General features: G+C 40.3%; 1 protein-coding gene across 6 annotated transcripts in view; it reads right to left on the bottom strand.

The window, feature by feature from the left end:
* whrna (whirlin a) overlaps positions 1-22,428 on the bottom strand; it is a 217,871-nt gene that overhangs the window by 109,462 nt on the left and 85,981 nt on the right. For 5 of the 6 annotated variants that reach the window (XM_026174383.2, XM_026174381.2, XM_080304468.1 and 2 more), the window contains exons 2-3: positions 19,663-19,881; positions 11,938-12,063 (exon numbers count right to left, since the gene is read on the bottom strand). The exons of the other annotated variant lie outside the window; for it this stretch is intronic. In XM_026174383.2, coding sequence (XP_026030168.1) covers positions 11,938-12,063; positions 19,663-19,881 — 345 coding nt within the window. The remainder of the gene's footprint in view (positions 1-11,937; positions 12,064-19,662; positions 19,882-22,428) is intronic. 6 annotated transcript variants of the gene reach the window in all.

Raw genomic sequence — 22,428 nt, forward strand, 5'->3', positions numbered from 1 at the left:
GTCAGGACAATTTACTATTTATGCACAATAAACAAAGGAGCATAGCGCGACAATTTCTGTTCAGCGTCAGACTTGCTTGTAACCTATATCACCAATTACGTTAAGAAAAATGACGTATTAACTACTAAAAAATACTGACCTTCGTGTAAATGCTTGGAGCAGACTAACCTGTGAGCTGGAGTGTTCTGGGACGTTATATTTGATCTTTGAATGGCTGCAATCCAGACCATCCGTCGCGTCTTTGTTACTTCGGAAACATGGCTTGAACAATTTCTCTTCAACGACGTAATCCGATAACAACCGATCTCTTTACCCGTCGGCTTCCCGTGGCTGTCATGCGACCGGCTATTGCAGTTAATAATACAACAGCTTCTTGACTTGACATTTTTGTGTTTCTTTTTATCGCTGTGTGACTGATTTTAATTGAAAGCCTGCGTGCGCTACTACCGCTTGCCACGAGTTCCCAGAATCCTTTGCGGTTCTACCCGTGAATGACGTCACATTTTCAATCTCTATATAATATGCATGTTAAATTTTATATTTTGGGTAAAATATCAAGTCTTTTCAAGTAAACCGGTTCAAGTCCAATTCAAGTCCCAAGTCATTGGTGTAAAAGTCCAAGTCAAGTCACAAGTCTTAGAACATTTTTTCAAGTCAAGTCTAAAGTCATAAAATTAATGACTCGAGTCTGACTCGAGTCCAAGTCATGTGACTCGAGTCCACACCTCTGGTAATACCGGTATAATGTTAGGCAACGATAGGAAAATGAAATATCGCGATAGAATGGGAGTAAAACGCGCATGCGCAGTGCCTTTGTTTTCATACGCACATGGCCGATTGTTGAGTGAAACAGATGAACCAGAATTGGTTTGTAAAAATGGTGCAACTTCCGTGATGTGGAACTGGTTTGGTGTTTGTCCGTCAGATACACGACAAAGCACATTTTTTTGCAGAACATGCAAGCGGCCGTTGTTATTGTCATATTTGTCGGACTAAGATGCTCTTAAATCTGGGAGTAATCTGGGTCCTAAACTCCGTATGCTTCAGGTCAAACAACACTGCAGCATCACTTAGAGTTAAAAACTGTCTAAATTCTTTCATCTTTAATAAAACGATCAGCATGCTGCTTTACCAGGTGTAACTATAAAGTTTAACTTCCAGGCATCCATGAAAACAAAATGTATTACATTTAACGGAGTTAGAAGTTAGCAGGAAGCTAGCGGAAGTTAGCTCGCTAGTTTCGCTAGTTACCCAAGCATGATATTGCATGTTCTGACTGAGAGATTTCTGAAAAAAATCAAACGTACAGCTCTGCTATCACTTCCAACATAAATGAAGACAGGAAACTAAACAGCAGTGACGTTTGTAGGGTTACTGAAGTTGGGCTAGCTGGTATATAATGATGTGCTACGTGATCGCTAGCGACACAGCTATGTTAGCATAACATACACAGTGAAGCTGGAGGACGAACACTAACACTTTTCCACTTATAAAAGTTAACGTGAAGGTTCTTCATGGTTAGAGACAAATGCAATCGCATGGCAGGATGCTGTAAACGGACCAAACTTCAGTCAGGAGAACAACTGAGATAATCCATCCACAATACGAGGTTAGTCATTAATATACTGCAACAACATGGGAATAGAGCCGCTGCCAGAGAATTCAACATTAATGAATCAATGGTACAGAAGTGGAGGAAGCAAGAAGAATGAGTTTAATAAAGTTTGATTTATCTGACTGCTTTGTTTCGCTTAATGTGCCTTATAATCCCGTGCACCTTATGGTCCGAAAAATGCGTACTGCACACTGCAGTTTAATGTTGCAAAGCACCTCTTTTTAACTTCAGTTGATATTATACATGGTTATGCTCAGGATATGTCAGCCCATTTCTACTGGAAATGCCTTTTGGTTAAAGTTTCAGCAAGGAATTTGCATTTGCACTGTTACATTTTTATAAAGCTTTAATGTACATAAAAACCAGCTTCTTGTTTAAGTGAAAATAAATGGAAGGTTGTCTTTTTGCGCTAGTAATGTTGTGGAGTTGTATTTTGTCTCGCATCAATTATATCGTCGGTTATATCGTTATCGCAAATTTTCAAATATATATCGTGATAAATATTTTTGGCCATATCGCCCTGCTCTATTTGTGACTGTGTTTTTTCCTCTTCTCTTGCGGGTTTCTTGACCTCTTCCTCAACCTTTTGAGACAGTGTTTGGCATTTGGCCCTGGAGGCAAAGCCAGGTGTGCGGTGGAGCATCACCCTAAATCAGCAAAGGCCTCATGGAGACATATTGTACCAGGGAGAAAAACAAGCTTTTTTTTTTTTTTAGAGCTGTTACTTATTTAGTTATTTATTTATACATCTGAGCCCTGGATTCAAGTGTAAATGTGCTTGTAATAGAAGTGCCACTGCTTTGTTTTTATTCAGGTGTTTCTTAATGAGAAACTTCCACTCCACATGCTAAGCACTAGGCACCAAAACAAAGAAAATGGGGGAAATTGGGGCAAGAGGAAAAAACAGTTTGAGTGCTGAAAAATCCAGTTTGATGGTTTCACAGATAAGAAGTGGCTCCCAAGTAGAAAACACATATGAAAAATAAAAACAAACAGAAAAGGGGTGAAAAAAAAATTTCATTCTTATTTTCTTTTTGATAAAAGTTCTTTTTTTGTGGTTGCTAACAGCAATCAAGATATGCTATGCTGAGTGTGTATACCCGTGTGGGCCTTTTAATAGGAGTCTGGCCAATTGGCTGGTTGACGGGCATGAGATGAAGGGCTCAGGGGAGGAGATGTCCAGCCCTCTGTTGCCATGCCACAAAGAATACACAAATCTGTCTGCAATCCAACCAAAGCTATGCACTCAAAGGATCAATGCTGTACTACCTGAGAATAAAATGGTCAGTCTAAGCCCAGTTTTTGTTTAATAGTGTAAAAATAAATAAATAAATAAAATTGCCGCACCATTTAGTCTGTCATATTTGTAGTTTTACTTCTGTTTATTTCTCTTGTTTCCTCTGGGATTTTCTCATTTCTCTAATTTGTGCCTCCCCATCTCATCTGTCCTCATACTCCTGCCTGTGACCCAGAAATTACTCTTAGCGCATATTGAATGGGGGCTTGCTGGAGAAGCTATAATCGGGGAAGCACAGGTGCATCCTTTGTGTTTTCACCCTTGAGGCATAAAAGAGGCACGGCACACAGCTGGAATATACAAGCCTATCATCTACAAAGTATTTCTTTGCATTAAGTTCATCTGCTTGATACTTTATCCCTTTCACAGCTAATGGGTGCATGGTAAACAGAGATATATATGATATCAGTACATTGTGGCACATGAGAAGAATTTTTATCTGAGATCATAAAACACAGTAATAAGCTATGAAAAAAAGAGAACAGATTGACTCAATACACACATCGTATTTAAGAGACATCGTTTTAAAATTATGGATCCTAATTAAGAATGTCTGAGTTTGTTAATTGACCGTTATCTCGACTCTATTCATGTCTCCTCCTCGCCTCATCTGCTTGCATCTCTGGTAGGAAGGACTGAGGCGTAGAGGAGCAGGAGAGGAAAAGAATCAAGTTTGTACAAAGTGAAAAATGAGAAGATAAAGAAGTGTTTTTCTACATGTCCCTTTACCTTAATGGGTGGCTGTAACTCAGGAAATGGAGGAGGTCATGTATTGTTTGGAAGGCTGGTGGTTCGATCCCTGGCTTTTCCAGTCTGCAGTATCCTTGGGCAAGTTACTGAACCCTGAGTTGCTCTCAGATGTGTTTACTTGAGTGTGAATGTTAGTTAGTGGAAAAAAAGTATTTTTATGAATGTGTGTTAACGGGTGAAGGCATGATAAATAAAGTGCTTTGAGTGCTCAGGTAGAGTAGAAAAGCCCAATTTAAGGACCAGTCCATTTACCCTTTACCTTCTTCTCGATTGCTTTGATTGAACAATTTTTGTTCTTTGGAAGTAATTTCCAGGTTATTAAAGCCTGGATTTCCTCTGAAAACTGAAAACAGCACATCTTGTTTCAGCACAGCACAGTATGCGCTGCCCCCCCATGGTGAAGAAAAATAGAGATATCAGTCTTTTTAAGGAATGGTCAACCGGTTTACTGGTAGCAGTAAATATGTATAGAAGAAAAGTGGTGAATTGGAAAACTCCATCTGTTGTTTGCAGATTCACTGAAACATCTCTCAAAGGAAATGTCATAACTGGTCAGAGATTTCCTGTTTGAGACGACAGAAACAGCAGATGTGAAAGGCAAATCCGATTCTTCTAAGAATATGTGCTGGCCCATTGGTTAGAAAGATCGCTGTGCTGATGCACCATGGCCCCACATGACTGCTTGGCAGTTTTAATGTACACCATTAAATACCCACCACCTGTTTTATGTCTGACCCTCTGATCTGACCTCGTTGTAGGACTAGCATGTGGCACAAATGATTTTCTGCTAAATTAGCTATCACTTCATGGTGGTGCTGAGTTACACTCACTCTGATCATGACCAAGTAGTTATTGTTAACTAGTGACCAACAGGATAGTGTTTCCTGAACGTTTAAGTGTTTGGTAGTTTTTCAGGAGGTTGTTCATTAAACTGTTGATCTAAACTTGTTCTTTCTTTTTTTTTAATGCTTAATGTGACAAGTTTGTAGAGAGAGGCAGATCCCAATGAGAATCCACAGAACACTTGCATGAAAGACTCAGTCACTAGTTTGCTCCAGTCCATAAAGAAAACCATCCATCCATTCGCTTCCGCTTATCCTTTTCAGGGTCGCGGGGGGTGCTGGAGCCAATCCCAGCTGTCATAGGGCGAGAGGCGGGGCACACCCTGGACAGGTCGCCAGTCTGTCGCAGGTCTAACACACAGGGACAGACAACTATTCGCATTCACATTCACTCCCGCATTCACACCTATGGGCAATTTAGAGTTTCCAACTGAGTCCATTGGAGAAGTCCATGTACGGTAAAAGTCCATTTACCCCGCATTCACACCTATAGTGAATGCAGTCAATGGTCAATTAACCTATCCCCACAAAGTGCATGTCTTTGGACTGTGGGAGGAAGCCGGAGTACCCAGGGAGAACCCACGCAAACACGGGGAGAAACTCCACACAGAAAGACCCTGCACTCAGGACCTTCTTGCTGTGAGGCAACAGTGCTAACCACCGTGCTGAGAAAACCATGATGCATCATATTTCTTTTCACTATAAGGGAGACTATAATGTACAAAATAAGACTTGAAACCTAAAGCACATCTATACTGGCTTCACTTGACCACAAAGCTTTTTTATAGTGAAGTGTTGGTTGTAATGCATTAGTTTAGCAGTTCAGGTAAACAAAGGGATCCACAGCAATATTTGTTTCTGTTTCTTTTCCTCTTTTAAGGGCTGTTGCATAATTTTTGAGTGCACATGTGTTGCTTAGCTAGAGAGACAGCAGAAAGGATAACCTTTATGTGCTGGAGGCATTTGTATTATTTTGAATTTTGTTAGTGGAAAGGACAAAAATAACATCATCGTGTAAATTTCCAACTGTGCCTGGTTGATATGTGTCTGTCACCTGGGAAGAGCTCTAATTTCAGATGCTTCTGCTGGCTGCGCACAGCAGCTCCACAAAGTGGTCCAATGGCGTGATTTTTACAGGGCTGGCCTTAGACGATGGCACAGCTTCGCTATTTTGCTTCTGCAGAGCAAATTGCTGTAGAGAAAATACTCAGTTTTTGACTGCAAGGTCGAAGTGGCTTTCGGACTCATAATATACTTTTTTTGTGCAATTACAAATCTGGAACTATTGCTTATGTTATTTTTTTAAAATTGCTGATAATCAGAGAATGGCAGACAGGCAGACTTTACACAGGCTTCCTCATTACCTATATGTACTAGGGGTGCAACGATATTCGTATCGATATTGAACCGTTCGATACAGTGCTTTCGGTTCGGTACGCATATGTATCGAACAATACAACATTTGTAATTTATTTTATCAACTTTCCTTCCGACGATGCTGTCTGTGTTGAGCGCTCAGTGAATCTGCGTTCGACTACTCCGCCTAGGCTGCACTGTCGAGCGCAGATCCACTGAGCGCTCAACACAGACAGCATAGTCAGAAGGAAGAGCGCAGGGCAAGCTAGCAAGACACATGGACCTCCCCCACCCTCATTCAGATCTGGCGTTTGGAATTATTTTGGTTTTCATGTGACGTATGACCCTGAAGGTAAGCGAGTCATGGACTAAAGTAAAACAGTATGTTGGATGTGCCATGCAATGCTCAATTACATGGGTGGGAGCTAGTGTGTTAGCGCAGTTAGCTCGTTAACGTGTTGGCTGTCTAGCCCCATGCACGGGGCGATCGGCGGTAGCTCGTTAACGGAGATTTGCCGTGTTGTGGCGTTAAGGTCATTTCAACGAGATTAACCTGAAAGCACTAGTGGGAACACAACGAATACGACTGCACATTTACGCCGACATCATCCTAGTGCAAAGACCAAAACAACAAGCATGCTACTAACTTTAGCCGAGTCATTTAGACAGCTGTTAGCACATGATTCTCCTTATGCTGCTGAGAATATAGCCCAGAAGACGCGGATAGTATAGCTTTTATTTTGGAAAGAGACATTTCTCTGTAATAAACTCTCTTTTCCAAAGATGAGTGATTCCTCAATCAGATACAGGGCTTGCAATATCGCTAGCCCGACGTCCTGGAGCTAGCGATTTTTTTCAGTCGGGCTACCAAAATCTATCTCTGCCCTGCCCGTCGGGCTATTGTAGGAAGGAAAAATATATGTCAATGCTTTTGCATTCTTTCAGAAATGTAGCTGGGTAATTATGTCATTGGCATCTGTGAGCCACTGTCAATATGTGACATATTGAAATCGCGTTTGAATTTGCGCTTGTTTTTTTGCTTTCACTTTGCAATCGTGCGAACTGTGTATAGAGAGCGACAGCACTGATCTGTGAGTGATGATAATTTGCGCACCAATTCCTCTGACATCGTCTTATTAATCGTTAGCTTACTATGCAAACATGACAAGTGAAATCTCCCAAAGCAAGCTTAAACATGTGAGAGGTTGATTGCGCAGAGAATCGCTGAGCTTATGTGAGTGCGTGTGTAAAAGCAGCAGGATATATATATTTTAGTTCTGCTGAGCCAAATAAGACAGGTCAGGGTGAAGAAGTGACAGCCAAAGAAAAGCTTACTAAAAAACGGAGAAGTTATGACAAATGAGACTATAAGGCAAAAAGAAAGTGCAGCTTTATGGTTTCATGGACAAAATAATTTCTGTGGCTGCAATATGACGAGCTAAATAACCAGGGCTGCACATAAGTGGTCCGCAGGTGCGCATTCGCTGTCAAAATAAAAAACACGCACAAGGGTTAGGGTTAAATTTAAAAACTGTACTTTTGAGTTAAAATATAAATTTATAATTTTAATAAATGAAAAATTAAAAAGGCATGAACATTTTTTTTGTATCGAAAAAATATCAAACCGTGACACCAAAGTATCGAACCGAACCGAACCGTGAATTTTGTGTATCGTTGCACCCCTAATATGTACATATAACAATAATGTTAATGATGTGATGTGACAATAAAAGTGATTTGATTTGATTTTGTGATAACGAAAAACAGCAATATTCAGATGAGCAGAGTGAGAACTCGACAGAACTGAAAAGTAAAATCACCCTGATATTCAGTGTTACTCCCTTGACTGTAATGCTGTAATATTTACTATTAACCCTTAAACACATAATTTCCTCTCAGTGCATGTTTTTTTTTGTCAGACTTGAAAAAACTGAATATTTATCTTGCTCCGTACATAATTTGGACTGTTTTAAGCTCGGCCAGGTCAATAAATTTAAGTGTGTTTAATTTAAGAGTAAGTTAGATGGTGGATTGAAGCCAGTTCTGTTAATGACTTTAATTGCTGATTTACATTGTAAATCAGCAATTAAAGACTGTGCTGTGAAAATGTATCCAGGTGACATATCGAGAAATGTTTTTGGAAAAGGTATTTTAGAAAAATTAAATAATTGTCTCCAGTCATTAATAAATCCAGTTCTGTGAATATATGACTCACATTAAGTCTTCATGATATGTTTGTGGGGTGGTTAAAAGGATGGCTACACTTTAGTTTAGCCAAACCTTAGCCAACTCCTTTAAGCCAACCCTTTACTCTGCTCCTGGGTGCAAATGCACATAAAAAGCAATGACTCACTTTGGTTTCAAGTAAAACAACTTAGTTTTGTTACTGACCAACAAAGTAACATTACAAGACACTGCTGGACGTTAAATGGTAAATGGGACTGATACTCATATAGTGCCTTTTGACTCATTTGAGGAATCAAAGCGTTTCTACTGTAAGTGTCATTCACCCAATCACACACAGCAACATGGGGTTTAGCATCTTGCCCAAGGATACTTCAGCATATGGACTGGAGTATGGATCGATCCACCAATATTTACAGTTTAACTGCTACTCATGTGCTCCTCCTTATATTGTACAATTGATGTCATGCATATATGTACGTATATGTACATACTAGAATTTCTAAAAACTTAAAAATATCAGTATTTAATGTCACAGGGAAAAACTGAGTCCACATCATTGTAATTTGTAGGTACTCAGTAGATAAATATAACAAGGCAACTAAGACGAATGACAAGAACACAGCACTGTGAGAGAACAAGAGGAGGCGGTGCTATGCTGGCAGTTGGTGTGTGTGTGTGTGTGTGTGTGTGTCTGCATGTTAGCTTGCTGTTGGAGCATAACTGGCATCAGCCCATTAATACTGTGAAAAATAAGTGATGACAGCTTAGAATATTCAGAACTGACATACAATGAAAAAATCATTAGATTTTGATAACATCAGTTTGCAATTCCATTTGTGGTCATCAACTACAAAGATCGACTGAGGCACACATCTGCTCTCCAAATCACTTGCCCTCTTCAAATTTTGGGAGAAAAAAAAAAGAAAAAAAATGAAACCAAAAGGGAAAATATATTTTCTATATTTGTGTCTTCATGGCAGGTTCAAATTCAAATTTTTTATTTGTCACGTACACAGTCATACACAGTATGATATGTAGTGAAATGCTTGGACAACTGCTCGTGACCTAAAGAAAACAAAAAAGGAAAAGGCTATGAATAAGATAGGAAATAAATATGAAAAATTAAAAAGGGTAAATTTAACTAGGAAGGAATAAAATATAAATTAAGGTTAAAAATGAAATAACTGTACAACACAAATTAGAATGAAGGGTAAATTTAACTGGGAAGAATAAGATAACATATATAAATTAAAGTTGAAAATAAAATAACTGTACAACAAAATACACAATATAGAACTATATAAGAATGTATGAAGAAATCTAAATATAAATAAATATATACACAATAACAGCAACTGTACAAGTATTAACCGGAAATGAAGAATATAGTGACCAGTGTTGTGCAAAACCAAAGTCCAGAAAGTCCAGTGTGTGTGTAAGAACCATATGTGTGGGTCAGTACTGTGTGGTGGTGTGATTGAGAGACCGTATCGCCTGCGGGAAGAAGCTCCTCCTCAGTCTCTCTGTGTTGGTCTTCAGGGAGCAGAATCGCTTTCCTGACCTCAACAGAGAGAACAGTCTGTTGTTGGGATGGCTGAAGTCCTTCACGATCTTCCTGGCCTTGGTCCAGCACCGCCTGCTGTAGATTGAGTGCAGGTCAGGGAGCTCGGAGCGGATGGTGCGCTCAGCTGACCGCACAACCCTCTGTAGAGCTCGTCTGTCCTGCATGGTGCTGTTCCCGAACCAGGTTAAGATGTTTCCCGCCAGGATGCTCTCTATGGTGCACGAGTAAAAGTTCCTGAGCACCTTGGAGGGCAGTTGGAAGTCTCTCAAGCGTCTGAGGTGGTAGAGACGCTGTCGGGCCTTTTTCACCACAGTGTTGATGTGACAGGACCATGACAGGTCCTGCGTGATGTGAACTCCGAGGTATTTGAAGCTGTCCACTCTCTCCACTGGGCACTCGTTGATGACGGGGGTCTGGTAGTTCCTCTCCTGCTTAGTGCTGAAGTCCACTATCAGCTCCTTTGTCTTACTGACGTTTAGAAGGAGGTTGTTCCTCTGGCACCAGTTCTCCAGATTCCTAATCTCCTTCAGGTAGGCCGTCTCGTTGTTATCAGAGATCAGGCCCACCACGACGGTGTCGTCAGCAAACTTGATGATGGTGGTGGAGCTGGTAGTGGCCACACAGTCATATGTGTACAAAGAGTACAGCAGGGGGCTCAGAACACACCCCTGGGGGGCTCCAGTGCTGAGAGTGGTGGAGGCTGAGACATGTCCGCCCATCCTTACTGCCTGTGGTCTGCCAGTTAGGAAGTTGGAGATCCACTGACACATAGATGAGCTGAGTCCCAGATGCTCCAGCTTGGTGGTGAGTGTGGAGGGAATTATGGTGTTCCTCCTGCTAATGTCAGTTTTCAACGCTCGACAGCAAATAAGCTACTCAGCCGAAACACATTAAACAGCATGTACAAGTCACTCGGGTCTGTTGAGATGCTGCCGGGCTTCTTGCGCCTCAGCACCACTAACAACATGCTGTCTGCCCGTGACATGTAAGTTACAGTGCGAGTTTGATTACTTTCTCTCTCATTCCTCCTGGTGTATCAGCAGCAGACAAACACAGGAACAAGAATGACTTGAGCTGGCCTTTTCAGCCTTAGATGGTTATGTGCATTTATCTGGCATGCCTCCTATCCTGATGCAATAATAATATTGTTTACAATAATATTTTGAAATTCGAGTCAGGTCAGTGCATTTGAAAACAAGAGATCAATGCTAAAAGAGTAATAATAAAACAATACAACACATTCAAGTTATAGTTATGAAAAAAATAATCAGAGCTCTGTCTGGTTTAAAAGACAAGTTGTAAAAATTTGTTTTATAACAGTCCGAAGATTTTGCAGCAACTACTGTAAAAGAGACGATATCCTTTATATTTAAATCTGTACAATAGGACATCAAGGATTACCTGCTCAGCAGATAACAGTGAGTAACGTTTAAAGATCAGCGAGGTAGGTGCCAACCCATGTAATGACTTAAAAACGAACAATAAAATCTTAAAATCTAACATGGGTGAAATGCAGTGTTGTTTGCGAATACCAGGTCAGAGTCCCACAGCAGCCTTTTAGACGAGCTGCAGTCGAGCAAGAAACAACTGACTGACACCTGAATAGAGACTATTGCAGAAGTCACGCCGAGATGAAATGAAGGCATGAATAACCTTTTAGAAAGTCTCTGAAGCAGAGAAACGGTTTCACCTTCACAAGTATCACTAAGTTGAAAGAAGCTAACTTTGACAGCAGCATTTATTTGTTCATCAAAAGAAAAAAAAATACTGCAGAGGATCAATCCCATGTTAAAGGGTTTTTTTTTGGATCCTTAAAGGATCGACATTGTCAGGTCAAGGCTTTCCAAACGATGTTTCTGATCGTTTAAATTAGGAACACCTAATGGCATCCAGAAACAAGCCACAATAATGTAATACAGCTGTTAAAAGAAAAGCATTATGCATATATATTTTTTAACCCAGTGGTTTATCTGATGGCAAACCGAGCAGAGCCTGAGCTCAGCAGAGGAAGCTGCAGATGTAGCCTGCAGGTACTTTTGCATTTGTAATGAACAATCTCGAACAGACCATATAAAGAAGCTATTTCCTCATATCGCAAAATCAATACAGTGAGATGCACTGTAAAGCAATATAATGAGACTTTTGGCATACAGCAAGTGTTTTTGGCATGAAAACCGTGTGGGGGAGGAGCATACTAAAATGATTTCAAATAGCTAGCTAATCTTCTCATGTGAATTCCGAAGTATAAGTAGCTATGCCGCAAGACATAAGTTAGATAAACAATGTAAAACAATGTAGTGAGAGAAAAATGAAATTGAAGCAATACCTTCAGTCCTCCACACTCTGCTGCTGACCCTTGGTCCACTCCAGTGATGTAAATACCCAAAGCATATTCCGCTCCCCCTCGGATCATCAGACCCAGAGACCGGCCATCATCTAAAACCAGGTTGACCTATTTAACACAAAGAGAGAAACCAATAAAACAGGACGAATAAGGGTATAAATATCTGAAGTATAATATAAATATCAACATTTTAAATGACACTGCAGTCTCGATTGTTTTCCTTGACGGGCTGCCAGATTTGCTCATGGTGTCGGGCTGCTCACATTGAAATGAAGTTGTGAAACACAATCCATGGAGCAAATGACAGCCCTGCTCTGAGATGGCATTTGAGAGCAAGGAGATGAAGAATTTCAGGAACTACTTAGATGCGGTGAGTCAGCACCATTAATGGGGGAGTCAGAATCTGTTTTGATTAGAGGAACGGCTCTCTGAATTGGTCAATCAGTTGGTTCACAAGGCTCATCCGTGTCATTTCCTCTGATAAGCAGCATGGACAATATCGGACACAGTTTGAATTCAAATAAACCACCACAGGAATTGTTGGGGGACTACAAGATATCTCTGCTACACCACCCAATTAAAGTGCTTCTGCAGGGAGTGAGTGATTTGTAGACGATGTACTGTGCATGACTAATCCGGTGCTTCCCTTAAACTTGTTTTCAAAAGATATTCCACTAGAACCACAGCGTCTATTCGGTTTGTGACCTAATGAAAAAAATGTGGTCTCTGATAAAATATGGCCATTACCAATGTTATCCTTGCGCACTAAAATAATTGTGCTTAAGGGCACCTTGTGTGCATCACTCAGATGCCACTGGCTTGGCAACACAGTAGTACACTACGAGAAAAGAGCAGGTCAATGAATCCGACTAAACCAACTAAACCAACTAACTAAAACACTGACGTGAATTTAAACCAATTCAAATAAATAAGGTCAATAAGGTAAAAACTTGTTGGCATATTTTTTTAACCAATAAATACAATTCAGTTTGTTTATATTCTTGGATACTATTGTCAGATTTTATTCTACAAAGTTAGGAAAGCAATGTTTAAGTCAAATCTGATTTTGCCTCACACATGCAGAGAGGAGATGCTATGTTATAAAGAAGTATAAATGTAATAAATGTAAATGTGTCTGTTTTCTTATACTTTCAAAACTAGAAACATTAGAAGACAGTATTTATGTGTTTCCTTGTTTGTCATGTATACTGTCACAGTACATGCTTATCTTAACCAAAGTTTTAAATACTGAGGTCAGTGTGTGTACAAGCAATCAAAAAATCCCAAACTTCAGACTGTTGTAAATGTTTATTTTAGATATTTTCCCTATTTTTTTTTTAAACAGTATGATGTAACTGAAGGGGGTATGCTTAATATATCATGTAACCTCAGGCATTTTAAGATAAATAGAGATTATCCTCGAGTCCTTGAGTAAAATTATGGACCTGGAAATGAGCATAATAGTTCCCCTTTAAAACAGGCATGGCACTTTTACCCCAGGTTATATATAGTACTGCAGCTGTAGATATTAACCACCCAGCTGCTGCCAAATGACTTGGTTAGCAGAAGAGTTTGAAAGACTTAGGTGGTCCTATTTGCAGTGTGTGCAAGTGTAATGATGGGTTCATTCGACTGTTAAACCACTTTATTGTAAACTGTCAGGAATTCTAGCAGGGCATTGTTTAGTGCCTCTGGGTCATCTCATCAAGACTTTCCTTCAACTCCACAGCTATTTGCATTGGCCCTTGAGCCTCTAGCTCACTTAATTAAGTAATCTTCTAATGTCAAAGGCATCTCTTATTTTATGACACACAACATTACATGCTAATGATTTTCAAATGTGATTCTACCCCAAAACAACAATAAAAAGATATTAGGAAAAAAAAAAAAACATCCTAGGCCCATTGTTTGCTCCATCCCCCCCCCCCCTTTCTACTACTTTATACCAGAGCACTAAGCCATGCTTTTTAATTAACAGTTGGTCAAGCTTACCCAGCTTAAACTTCAAAATACTCTGGTTTCTCTATAATTGCCATTGGGGCTACTTGGATGAACCTAGCATTTGTAGAATATCTACATTTGGAAAGCAAAGAAACAACATCAAATTTTACTCTGTCCACATGGGGAGGCTCAGTATTGCTTAGCTATGCCAGACTATAAATTGTACTTTTCTCCATCACAATGAGGCTCTTGATTACTTGGTTTGATCAGAGTGCAGCTGTCTCTTGCCAGATTTGAAACGAGGGATCAGTTGCACACTGGCGGCTACAAGATGGCACATATGCTAATATCTGTATTAAACAATGTCACTTTCATCCAAGTGATATACCCCTTGGCAAAGACTTGACATCTGACGCAGAGGTTTTACTTTCATTCAGAGCATATTGCACTGTGGTCCTCCTTTTTAATAACAGCTATCTGCCTATCGGCGATAAGCGAGCCACCTTTGCTCACTTCTAGGAATATGCAGGCATTCATGTTTTCTGTGACATTTATGCAGGACATGGAGCATAGTTTTAATTACCAGATTCATTCTGCTTTTTCTGGCACAATATAGCAACTATTGGTGCACACTATATTCCCCAGCATCACTTTAATGCTCTGTCTGTCTAAAAGAAGTCCCAGTGTTCTAATGTTTCTGGTTTCTAAGCAATGGCCCTTGAGACCTGTTTATTTTGGACAGACAAATGCAATTATGTGTGCAAGTTATACTATTTTACTGTATTGAGTGGAATTTGTAGGTACTGTATAAAAAGTTAAACTGTACCACTTCTCACTGATAACGCCATGCCAGCCATTCATTTGTTAAGTTTACTACTGGGCTGAGATCAGTTGACTGACCAGGCCACTGAAGAAGATCCCATTTATGGGGCGATCGTGGCTCAAGAGTTGGGAGTTCGCCTTGTAATCAGAAGGTTGCCGGTTCGAGCCCCGGCTCGGACAGTCTCAGTCGTTGGGTCCTTGGGCAAGACACTTCACCCGTTGCCTACTGGTGGTGGTCAGAGGGCCCGGTGGCGCCAGTGTCCGGCAGCCTCGCCTCTGTCAGTGCGCCCCAGGGTGGCTGTGGCTACAATGTAGCTTGCCATCACCAGTGTGTGAATGGGTGAATGACTGGATGTGTAAAGCGCTTTGGGGTCCTTAGGGACTAGTAAAGCGCTATACAAATACAGGCCATTTACCATTTATTTGGCTTGAGAAAGTCTTGAGTTACATTTGCAGAATTTTCTTCTTCAGTATCCACTTGCACTGCGAAGCATCATCTGATCATTTTGCAGCATGTGACTGAGTCTGAGCAGAGGTTATAGCCCTGCACGCTTTAGAATCCTGCTACTGCTATCATAAATCAGAGAGCGCCACTCTTCCCCCAAAGGGAAGGGCAATACTAAAACTCTGACACTCTCTCCATGCCCATGCTCCATTTTTTTCATGGTCAACTTTGATCTTGGGTACTAACAATGAACGTCAAGGTCAAATGCTTAGCTCAAGTAGCTACTCATGTCCCCCAAGGCCTACAATTTTGTTGTGAAGTTCGAAGACGACTCATAAAAAGTTGTGGGTAAAATATGAAGTTTTTACTGATTTTCACATTTGATGTGACGATGTGAGTTTCACTGAAATGAAATCACATGGAGTTATTGGTATCTAACACAACACAAAATTTTGAAAAATTGTATTTTGAAAACTGTGGATACTAGATAAACAAACAGACAAACAAACAGACAGAACCGATTACATAATGTCTCCATTTGGGGGAAGAATTAACACTAAAGTCACCAGTTCCACTGCAGCCATAAATGCACATAACAGTGTCTCCACTACATTTGACAGATGTTGTAGATTGCTTCAGATCATGAACTGTTCCCCTCGCTTTACTTTTCTCTCCTCATCAAGTACAAGTTAATTTTGGTTTCATCTGTAAAAATATGAATATATTTGTTTTTGGTTGTTGTTGTTTTTCACAGAACTGTGCCAGCTGTGATGTGTTTTTGGTCTAATCTGGCCTTTCTGCTTCTGACTATAACCACTGTTTTGCATCTTGTTGTGAACTCTCTGTATATACATTCATGCTCTTGGTGTTGCCTTGGCTAGATGTTGTGAAGGATTCTTGACCAGGGAAAGAGCTGATGATCACAGAATTCTTTCCATGGTTAAAAGAAAAATCTGTATTCATCAATTTTCTGTGATGTCACTGAGCTGGCTGGTGTTAAACTTTTCCATTTTTAATGTATTTTAAAAATATTTTAAGTGCCAGGTTGCCTAAAGTTTTGCTAATTCTTTATAAGTTTATTTTACTTTTTCAAAATTTTACATTGAGTAACATTCTGAAATTTTTCCACAATTTGTAGACAGGTATTAGCAGATTCATGCACATTTGTCCATGTTTACTTCTGAGAAACTCTTAAATGCTCTTTTTATATCAAATTATGTTATTGACCTGTTGCCAATTAACCTAGTTACAAAATGTTCCTCCAGCTGTTTGTGTTTAATTCAATAACTTTTTAAGCCCTCTTTTGTTCCCATTTCAACTTTTTTTTACGATGTATTGCTGTCATCATATTCAAATTGACCAGATATTCATCCATCCATTTGCTTTCACTTATCCTTCTTCAGGGTCGTGGGGTGGGGAGGTGGGGGTGGAGCCTATCGCAGCCGTCTTAGGGCAAGAGGAATACCGCATGTGCAAGTGCCTAATGTAACAATTGACAAGTGATAAGTGGCATCATATGGCAGGCAGAAAATACCAAAATCAGACAAACCCGCAGCCAACAACACAAAGTAATTCATTAATTTATTGCTGCATGGTTTGAATTATTTACTACCAAGAAGTTATGATCCTAAGCTAAACCTGAGCCTTAGCTGGCCAAACAGTGATTGATTTCTGAAGCATCAATATGAGTGTCTGCGGCACCCAAAGCCAGAGGCATTTTGAAAACCAAGTTAGATTGGAGGCTTGCTACATTTTAATATAGCTAATAAAAAGTTGTACTACAGTAGAATGACAATAAAATTCCACCTTCCCGAAGAAGTAGCTGAGAGAGCATTGGATGTTTTAAGAAATTTGCCAATAAAAAGCAAAGCCATACATGTACTGTCCGGATGCTACAAAGCAACTTTCAGTAGTTGTGGTATTGATACAAAGCACCTGATTGGACTTGGATGCCGTTCACTTACAAATTCATACATTTCAAATTAATGAATGATTAGTAGGTTTCAGATTATCCAAAAGGGGAACAGTTCTGTCATTATCAGAACAGCTGTGGATCAAAGGAACTCTAGCTTGCATAATTCAGAGCATGGTCTCACCCACAGACTAGAGAGCTGAATGAAGCAATTCCAAAAGAAAATAAACTTAATTGAGACATATTTTCTAACATATTTCTAATTCCATCCTATGCATGACTCAAAATTAATAATATCAGAAATAGAAACTAGAATTTCAATGAACTGCCAAACTCTATTTAGTACTGGATTAATATTTGCTCATCTGCAATGCAGAGCTGAAGTCTGCATTAATAGAGCTGAAGCAGTTAAGATTAATATGTAGCTCTTAGGTGCTAAAAAATTGAAAGTTCTAGTGCAATAAATCTTTTAAACAGCTCTGATAGCTCCTTTCCTGCAGGTCATGAGGTGATGAGAGCGTAAGGTTTTACGGCACTCGAGGTCCAATTATTTTTATCGTTTAAGTTTTTAATTTTAGCATCCAGTGTTATACACTTCTTTTACTGTGCCTAAAGTTAGCCGGCTCACACAACCAAACTTAAAACCAACTCCCATTAAAATTCAGCATCTGAAACATATCTTTTCAAATTTATTCAAACTGTTTTTAACTATCTCGTTTTAAGAAGATTAGAAATTACAAGATAGGACTAATATTTATCCAGTGGCTGTATTTGTCCAGTCAGGTGATGAAATGCTTAAAGTTCAACCTCATGATTATTGTTCTCTAAGGTCAGTTAATTGAACTCTATGAATATGTAGGATGAATGGAGGATGAAGCCTTTTCTAGCTGTCACTGGATTAGAGCTGGGGTACACTGTGAACTGGTCGCCACCCCATCAGGCTAACACAGTGCAATAGACAACCTTTTCTCCTCACATTCTCACAAACAGCCAATTTGGAATTTCACCAGTTAACCGAACAGGTATGACTTGGAGAAGAAGCTGGAGTTCCCTGTGAGAAAATATGCAGTCACAAGAACATGCATTATAACACCACACAAAAAGGCCTCTGCACGAACATTTTCTGCAATTCTGGGATGTGATCAAATAGTCAGTTTTGCTTAGGAAGGTTCCTAAATACAAATAGTGGACAAGCAGTGCAGGTCGTGTAAATGTTAATTACCAGTGAGTCTTCATTTCATGCTACAATGTCCTGATATGTTCTGGACCTGAACAAACTGTTAAACCCACAGGTTAACTATAGCAATTATGCCGCAGTAATGCAATCTGTCTGTTATGAAGATCAGAGTGAGCTTAAGGTTTACTATAATTCAGCTTGCATTAGTTATGTGCTGAGTGTTGCTGCATTGCCAGCCTTTAGGATTATAATTAATTATTTTGCTTTAGTCACAGAGGCTGAGAGGAGCAATAAAGGCAGGAGTTACCCTGCATCATGTCTGTAGTGGGAAGAGTGAGGGGACAGGATAAATGACAAACATTTCACTTCACTTTACACATTCCCTTTCTAAACATTCTAGTCTTGATAATAATGTCACCAGTTCATCTGAGTTTATAAAGCCTGCGTCAAGCAACACAACAAGAATAAAGTATCTAAAATGGGCTAGGGGACATTGTCATTTCCACACTGCAGACAAATGTCAAAAATACCTACTGTCACTTTATTAAACGGTGTACTCTAAGTGTATGAATCGTCTTGCTGTTTTTTGTTGAGGTCAAGCGAAAGTGACAGGGACTTCAGAGAAAAACATCAAAAACATCAAGTTGTGCCTCAAATGACTCAAGTAAGAGTTAAATAGAGTGGGCATCAGTCCAAACAAAGCAGTGCTGCATGGGGACTCGTTGATCTGTATCAGTACAGTGAAAAACCTTCCCTAAAGTGAATACTCCCATCTCAGTCTTAAACCTTGTTCACAGCGTGACGTCTTTTCCAGAGGCAAATTTTTAGTCTGTGCCACTGGAGGAAGTCGAATAGGATTTTTATTTTGTGAAATCTATGAGACGTTTGATGATTTATGTATCAAATGCTTTTAGACTTTGTTACTTACTTTAGCATCACAAAATTTAGCCTTAGCATACACCATTAATCTTTTGGGGGTGCATTCTTCTGCCCCTTAAAACATACTGGTCAATATAGAGCGTCGCTCTAGAAGTTCTGTGGATGTCTGTGTGCAAGACAGGTGCAGAACACTGACAGGTTATCAGTTAACTGTCCATTTCATTTAAAGTTTCTCATTGGGAGTTATGTTGGTGAACTGCTTGTCAAAGCAAACGATTCTTGCTGTTGTTTCCGTGTACTGTCCAAAACCTAATAAAAAGATATAGTAAATGACAGTTGGCTTCTTTCTGACCAATGCTGAAACTAAAAATGTTTTGGAGGCTTCTTTGCTCCAATCAGTGCACATAGTGTAGTGTAATAGTAAACATAGCAAATACAGGCTGTTAAAAGTACAGGAAGGAACTAATTTTATGTTTTTTTAAAAGGCATTTTTGGTCCTCTAGTTTAATGGTTTGCATGTAAGGTCTCTACCTTCTTCTCATCCCCTTCCTGCAGTAGCTGCATGTTGCTTCGGCGCTGACTGTCAGTTCTTCTCAGAGTGGCGCTGCGATGCTCAGGCAGGTCAGGAGGAGGAGACACGCTTCGGCCCTGAGGGTCAACCCAGGTATAAACGTGGTTGGTGACATAGCCGCCTGGAATGCGACCGACTGAACGCACTGAGAGGCAAAGCTTTTTACTTCCCTTGAGCACCTGAGGAGAAGAAAAGAGAGCGGAGGAGAATAAATTGAGGCCAAATAAAAATTAAAAATAAAAATTTGCTTTTCAGTATGTCCTTGAGTTGAAGGAGCAAAGTATACTCGCATATCTACACTTGAGTCAATTTAATTTGATTTGACAAAGCCAAAACATACTCCCACACATAAACATCCATGGTTATAAAATCAGTGTGAGGGCTTAGAAGAAGATATTGAAGTGAGAGACAACACACACAAAAAAAATCAAGCTGAAACGAATGTTTGGTCGAAAATTAAAGATTGCAGAGAGAAATGGCCAATATTTGGAAGGCTTTTCTAATATCCAAAAACCCCAAATGACCAAACAGCACCACCACCCACCCACACAAACAACAACACTTCTAACACATTTCTACAGAAAATTGCTGTTGGCTGTGCCTCATTGCCTTCTGATAGCTTGCCATATGTGCAATCCCTCTGCAGATCGATGTATTCCCATGTGCCTCGTGGTCTGGAGGAATCAAGCTGAATAGGGTTGAATCTCTTAATGATCAAAAAAATCCTTGTGTACCACCAACACAAAAGGACTCTCGACTTTCATTTCATACTAACGAAACACACACTGTTGATTTTTAAAACAGATACTGCAACAATCTCAAGATTTGTGAAATACTGGCTCACTATAGAGCTAGAGTCCAAGACTGTCACAACAAAGACCACACCACAGCGTGGTAAAAGACTTCCCAAAGTTCCTCTTTGTCAGGAATCCAATTTAATTTGTTACACAGTGTCCCTCCATTCTCTTCTTTAGTGAGCTACAATTAAGCTACCCCTCCCATCAATCTTTGTTCATTTGTCTTCTTGCTACAGTTCTCGCAAGGAACTACTAAATGCTTCTGTTGAAATGCCTATTAACATATGCTCAGAGCAACAACTAAAATCATTACTTGTCAGAGTGCTGTGGATTGCAGCGGAGGCCCATCTCTTTGAGCACAACAACCCGACTGAATCAATTTCACAATTTTGATTTGTGCCGAGAGATAATAACTTCAATTCTGAGGCAACAAACCCCTGTCAGCAGTGAAGATGCCTGATTGTATTGCCATGCCTTTGAGCACTCTCTCCCTCTTTCACCTCCTGCTCCCTTTCTGGGCGGCATCGATGCAGAACTGTAGATAAACATACATAGCAGATAAGTTGAGTAACACATGAGCAAAGAAGGAAGAAATGTGTGCATATAATATCCAAGAAAAACCACAAACTGCATGAAGTAGAAAGGGAAAACTGCATGTCTTCGTGATTAACTGCGCCAATTATGACTGTGGTAACGTCAAAAACAATCTCCTTGTTTTGAGCAATGCGTATTGTCACCAGAACATGAAATGTGTTGCATCCGTCTGAGCCAGAAGACATCACCAGAGGGTCCTGGGAATCAAAACATAATCATGATGGAAGGCTGATACTGAAAAAAGCAAATAAACTTCATTCATTGTTTAGTCAGCATTGGCATTCCCATTGCTGGGTCCATTAATAGTCTAACAGCACAAAACTAGTAAATTAATTTTTATTACCTACAAGCATGGTGAAATAAGTAAGAGTCACTATATATTACTCTAGAACTGGGACACCGCTATAATTACAACTATAGTTATTATAGAGGAGGACAGAAATTTGTATTGCATGGTGATTAAATCACTGCAGAACCTTTAAAAATCAATTCAGGCTTTGAATGTGCTGCACCATCTATAATCTAAAGCGGTTAATTATAGTTGCAAAAAATGTTTTTGAGATGAAGAGTTCTGCACTGATTGCTCATAAAATGTGGTCTGACTTTCATCTAAGTCACGATTACAAACAACCCCCCACTGCTGCTGTTCCACCTCTGACACCTCAGACACTTCACACCCTGCTCACTCCTCCCCACCCCCAACAACAGCATCCAATACACACTCAACACAAGGCTCCAGCCTGTCTCTCTCAACCACCCAGGTTAGGAGGGAACTGAGGAGGATTAATGGCAAGAAGGCAGCGGGTCCAGATGGCATCAGCTCGAGGGTCGTCAGGTCCTGCGCGGACCAACTGTGTGGGGTGATGGAGCACCTCTTCAACCTGAGCCTGAGGTTGGGAAGAGTCCCACAGCTCTGGAAAACCTCCTGTGTTGTACCAGTGCCAAAGACTTCACGCCCCAAGGACCTCAACAGCTACAGGCCGGTGGCTCTGACATCCCACCTGATGAAGACCCTGGAGCGGTTGGTCCTGGCTCAGCTTCGGCGCCTAACAAGCTCATCACTGGACCCACTTCAGTTTGCCTACCAGCCTGGCATTGGAGCGGATGATGCCGTCATTCACCTCCTACATCGTTCCCTCGCTCACCTGGAGACCGCTGGAAGCACTGTGAGAATCATGTTCTTTGATTTCTCCAGTGCCTTCAACACCATTCTTCCCTCGGTTCTGAAGGACAAGCTGGAGAACTCTGGAGTGGACCATCACCTCACTACCTGGATTTTGGACTACCTCACCGACCGACCACAGTATGTGAGGACTCAGGGCTGTGTGTCGGACA

The sequence above is a fragment of the Astatotilapia calliptera genome, chromosome 7 (genome assembly GCF_964374335.1).
Source record: "Astatotilapia calliptera chromosome 7, fAstCal68.1, whole genome shotgun sequence".
Taxonomy (NCBI): domain Eukaryota; kingdom Metazoa; phylum Chordata; class Actinopteri; order Cichliformes; family Cichlidae; genus Astatotilapia; species Astatotilapia calliptera.